This window comes from Primulina tabacum, chromosome 14 (genome assembly GCF_025594145.1).
Source record: "Primulina tabacum isolate GXHZ01 chromosome 14, ASM2559414v2, whole genome shotgun sequence".
NCBI lineage: Eukaryota > Viridiplantae > Streptophyta > Magnoliopsida > Lamiales > Gesneriaceae > Primulina > Primulina tabacum.
In genome coordinates this window covers 5,868,947-5,874,314 of record NC_134563.1, presented here as the reverse complement: position 1 = coordinate 5,874,314, position 5,368 = coordinate 5,868,947, and the positions used below count along the sequence as shown (strand labels likewise).

Here is a 5,368-nt window from a genome sequence, read left to right as displayed (position 1 = left end):
TAAAAGTCATACAAAAATTAATTAGTAATAACAAAAGTACATGCAGAAAATAGAATGTACAAGCAAAGATAATAAATACACATGCTGCATGCATAGAGCTGTGTCTACATATATGTACATGGACTAAAGTAGGACTTTACTTAGTTACTACTTGCTGTTGTTATCATCGATGACGTATGTAATGCCGGAGTCACATGTATGGCCATCCGAGCTTTTTTTTAAAAAAAATTTATGCATTAATTTTGAAATAATTTGATATTAGATCGCGTCGCTCAATTTTGAAAATAAAAGATTCGTCTCTGTTAAAACATAACGAAATTAAATGGTTGGAATGAAGAGAAAATGAAGAATTTGGATGGCTATATTAATAATATTGGCCAGCATGAACCCACAAGTATCTTTTGTGTATGACTGTAGTGGGACACTAGCTAATTCACACAGATTAAATAAGTAAGAGTTTGGCAAGAAAGCAACAGAGAATGCGATTCGGAGAATGGGATTCTATCTAATTCTTTTTAAGCACTTTCTGATTCTATTTCTTCAACCCCTTTTCACCTCCAAAACAATTCTTGTTTCTGAGTACATTTTCTTTTGTTAATTGGAGACTTGCCGCATTCCTCCAAAAGCTTGTTCTGTTTTGGGATATTTAAAAAGAGGGGGCCTTCCAATTGAAGTCCCGTTCTTGGATTTATATATTTTCCCTGTTTTCTTGGTTTGGTGACCATGGGTATTTGCTTTGGTTCCTCTGCAAGAGTTGATGCTACTCTCAGCACGCCCCGCGGTATTTCAAGCTCAATACTTTATTTTTTTCACTGATTACCTCTACTTTGGATACGTCTGATGCCTGGAATCATTTGGATTAATCATGTTATTTGTGGCTGCCAAGTGAAATTTGTGTATGGGTGGTTGAATTGGGGTGGCCTCAGCTCTGATGCTTTCTGTACCCAAGTGAAATTGTTATTCTTGTTGCTCAACATATAATCTCTGTCTATTTGTGTAGAGTATTTAGAAAGTTTCTGTTTTAGGGTGTTTCAACAAGCTGATCATCTTGTTTGTTCTTTTTGTGAGCTTTAGACGTGTCAAGCCTTCCCAACATCTGCAATTCATCTGTCCGTTCCAACATAAGCACTCCCTTTTCCAGTGTTAAAAGTGATGCTGCAAGCCTTCCCACTCCAAGATCAGAAGCAGAGATTCTATCATCACCTTACGTGAAGGCCTTTTCGTTTAATGAGTTAAAGAATGCGACAAGAAACTTTCGACCCGACACTCTTCTTGGGGAAGGAGGATTTGGGCATGTTTTCAAAGGATGGATTGATGAGCATACACTTACCGCTACAAAGCCCGGTTCGGGACTCGTCATCGCTGTCAAGAAGTTGAAGCCTGAGGGTTTCCAAGGCCACAAAGAGTGGTTGGTAAGTGGATTTCATTTTGTCATGGATAGCTCAAGTGTTCCAAGTTTTTAATTGTCTGAGAATTTTAAGAATTGCCTCTGGTTTACAGACAGAAGTTAATTATCTCGGCCAACTTCATCATACCAACCTAGTTAAACTTATTGGATACTGCTCGGAGGCCGATAAAAGGCTGTTGGTGTACGAGTTCATGCCCAGAGGAAGTCTCGAGAATCACTTGTTCAGGAGTAAGTTATGCTCTGAAATCAACTGTTAACGCTACACGTGATTGTTTTTCAATTAGTACAATATGCTTATTTAGGGACGTAATCGAGCCGAACCGAGCCGAACTCTTGAATGTTTGAGCTTGATTCGTTTATAATCGAGCCGAGGTCGAGCTTTATTTAACGAATATATGCATGGCTCACGAGCTTATTTAAGCCTTTATCGAGCCTAAACAAGCTTAATAAATATGAATTATAAATTTAAAATTTCATTAAATTAATTAAAAAATAAATTATATATTTAAAGAAAATATTTTATTCTTATTAAAATTTATAAATTTATTATAATAAATAAATTTAATAGATTTTTCTATATATTTCATAAATAATATGCAAAATCAATAAATCAAATATCAAAACTATCATTTTTTCATCTAAAAGATTACTCATGAAGTTACCAACGAATATGTTCACGAGCTAATGAACCGAATACTGTAAAGCTTGAGTTTGATTTGTTTATCTTAACGAGCCTCATTAAACGAGCTCAAACGAGCTTTTATCGAATCGAGCTTCGAATAGCTCACAAACGATTTGGTTCGTTTACATCCCTATGCTTATTCGGTTTTCCTATTCGGTGATATGGTTCAAATGAACAACCTGTTCATATTTTCATTCCAAATCCAATTATCCTCTTTGATCAAATGATTTAAAAGCAAATGTTCTCATTTGAGGAACACCATTATGTTTTGCAGGAGGGCCTCAGCCCCTTTCTTGGGCGACTCGAATGAAGGTCGCAATAGGTGCAGCTAGGGGCCTTTCTTTCTTGCATGAAGCTGAAGAACAGGTGATATATAGAGATTTTAAGGCCTCTAATATTCTTCTTGATGGGGTAAGGTTGAAACTCGTATATCATAATCTACTTCAGTTCATTATACTCAGATTAGTTACATATATAAATCGATAGCTGTATGTCACACTGGCAAATCCCATTTGCAGGAGTTTAACGCAAAGTTGTCCGACTTCGGTTTGGCTAAAGCAGGCCCGAAAGGTGATAAAACTCACACATCTACAGAAGTTATTGGTACTCGTGGCTATGCCGCGCCAGAATATGTCGCCACAGGTCCCTTTTAGCCTAATCTTTTTAGTCTTAATTTTCCATACAATTTGGTTCCAATTTGTCTGGCTTCATGAATAGGGCGACTGTCGGCCAAAAGCGATGTGTACAGTTTTGGGGTAGTTTTGCTGGAACTTTTGTCTGGACGACGTGCTGTTGATAAAACAAAAGTTGGTATCGAGCAAAACCTCGTTGAGTGGGCGACTCCATACATGGTTGACAAGAGAAAATTGTTTCGAATTATGGACACTAAAATGGAGGGACAATACCCTCAGAAAGCAGCAGTCAGCGTTGCTGCTATATCTTTGCAATGTCTAAGCAACGAACCGAAACTCAGGCCACGCATGGCGGAGGTTTTAGCCACACTCGAAAAGCTCCAAGCTCGAAAAATCACCAGAAGACATTCAAGTGCAGACAACAGAGCTTCTTTTGATGCCGAATCTATCTCACCACTTCAACATTCCACTTCAGAGTGTAAGCTGGATTGAGTTGCCTTTACTCGTTAACTGTTCCAGAACTCGAGTTTTTTCGAGCTTGATAATCATAGAGTTGGAGGGGGCCGGGTAGGGGTTGCGCCTTTCATTCCAATTTTTTGGTAGATTCCTAAATTTTCATGTATAATTTATTTCCGAAAGAGTGATATATATCTAACTTCAAATTTGTCAAGTTTTAAGACCTTAATAGTTTTTCCAGCCCAATACAAAAATTCCTACACTACTGGAGAATAGGGATGTAAACGATTCATACCAAATCAAACAGTATCAGGCTTGAGCTTGGCTCATTTAAGATTGTTTGAGGCTCGAGCTCGATTCGAGTTTTTATTATCAGGCTCGAGCTTGGTTTGTCTTGAAATTACCAAGTTCGGGAAAAGCTCGAGCTCGGCTCGTTAAAGCTCGTTTAGCATGTTAATCAAGTCAGGATCGAGCTTGATTCATTAATAGCTCATTTAGCATGTTTAACAAGCCTGGCTTGAGCTCGGCTCGTTTTCGAGCTCGTAAAACATAGAATCAAGCTCGAGTTTAAGCTTGATTCGAGCTTGTTAAAAATTAAATATATCTATAAACTAATTTTAAATCAGACATAAAAATGTAAATTAATTCATAAATAACCAAAATGACACAAATAAGAGCTAAAAAAACATAAATCAATATATTATTGAACATTCCAAAATAATACATTTAGAATATTCATCATACACTGATATCACCATATAAATAATAATGAAATAATTTCACCCCTTTAATACTTCAACTAAGTCTGGTGAGAAAGTAGGGAGGACATCAAAGAATCCATAAATATCAGGAATTACAAAATCATCTCCAATAACAAATAGTCAAGTATCCTCTGGAGCCCCGGGTCCGACATCTAATACTAATAATTAAAATTGTAACAGACCAAATAATTGAGTAAAATACATAGTTTGTGGTTCACAAATCCACATAAACATCGTCAAAATAATTTAAAGGTTACAAATGTTTGAATATAAATTTTAACATGCCAAAATAAAGTAGTGAACCAAAGTAATCCAAACATCATCAAATAGCTCATAAGACCCGAGAATCCCACTCTAACTCGTATCTTCTCACCTCGAACTGGACTCTGGCATCCCAAACATCGCCTCACCTACCGACAAGTACATGAAAACAAGAGGTAGCCGACGTGCCGGTGAGTATAAACCCAGTATGATATAATCAATAACATATGAGAATTAAAATTTCACATAGTTCATATAAACTCATAAAGATGCAATATAATGCAATGTATGATCAGAAACTGTGGACTATCAATAAATCTCAAGATCAAGTGAATCATCTGGTCATAGGGTACTCAAGGGAAGAGAATCCCCCAGCAACATCCACCGACTCATCCGCTCGGGGTGGAGTGCTGTGTTCTACAATCCCAGGACTATGGTGCGCCTATAGATAGTGTCAGGCCATAGCAGCGACCTTCGCATACACTATGCCAACTCAACTATAGCCTCGATATGCAATGCAATGATGCATTTCAATCTCATCAAGTCAATATCATAATAAGCTCATCTCAAAAGATCAATCATCAACAAATCACAAGTAATTCATCAAGCCATCGAATTTTCAATTTAAAATAAAAATGATACTTTTACCTCGTTTGTTACCGACCGTAACATACCTTTCAAATATTACCAAAAGAAGATCGAAATGTGTAGTTGAGAAGTCTTGAACCTCTGAATTCTACTATAACTCAAGAACTTTGATCATCTATCAAAACAGAGCAGTTTCTGTACAAAATTCATAATTAATTAATACTTCTACAAATCAAGATCCGCAAATTGGATATGCAAGAAAACTCAAATCCCAGCAATTCTTCTTCACAAAATTTTGTGAAATAGAGTCATTTACTCAGCCGTTCATAATCTGAAACATACAACATGATTTTCGAAATTATGCATCCGTACAAATCTGGCATAGTTTAGTATTTCGAGCATAACTCCCTAAATACTCAATGGAATCAAACCCATTTTATATCATTTCGAAGACAAGATAATGTTCTATAACTTTCATTTGAACACCAAATCCAGAATCCTAACCAATAAATCCCAGAATTCGAATAAACAGAAGGCATGTACACAAACTCGGGATTCTAGACCAGGTTTAGTAAATATA

At 36.5% G+C, this 5,368-nt stretch overlaps 1 protein-coding gene across 1 annotated transcript; it reads left to right on the top strand.

Annotated features, from left to right (window-relative positions):
* Positions 1–426: 426 nt before the first annotated feature.
* LOC142524904 (putative serine/threonine-protein kinase PBL3) lies at positions 427–3,392 on the top strand. The gene is made up of 6 exons (XM_075629063.1): positions 427–781; positions 1,075–1,412; positions 1,501–1,636; positions 2,365–2,501; positions 2,609–2,732; positions 2,808–3,392. The coding sequence occupies exons 1-6, from the start codon at positions 724–726 to the stop codon at positions 3,212–3,214; spliced, it is 1,200 nt and encodes a 399-aa protein (XP_075485178.1). The 5' UTR covers positions 427–723; the 3' UTR covers positions 3,215–3,392.
* The last annotated feature ends 1,976 nt before the right edge of the window (positions 3,393–5,368 follow it).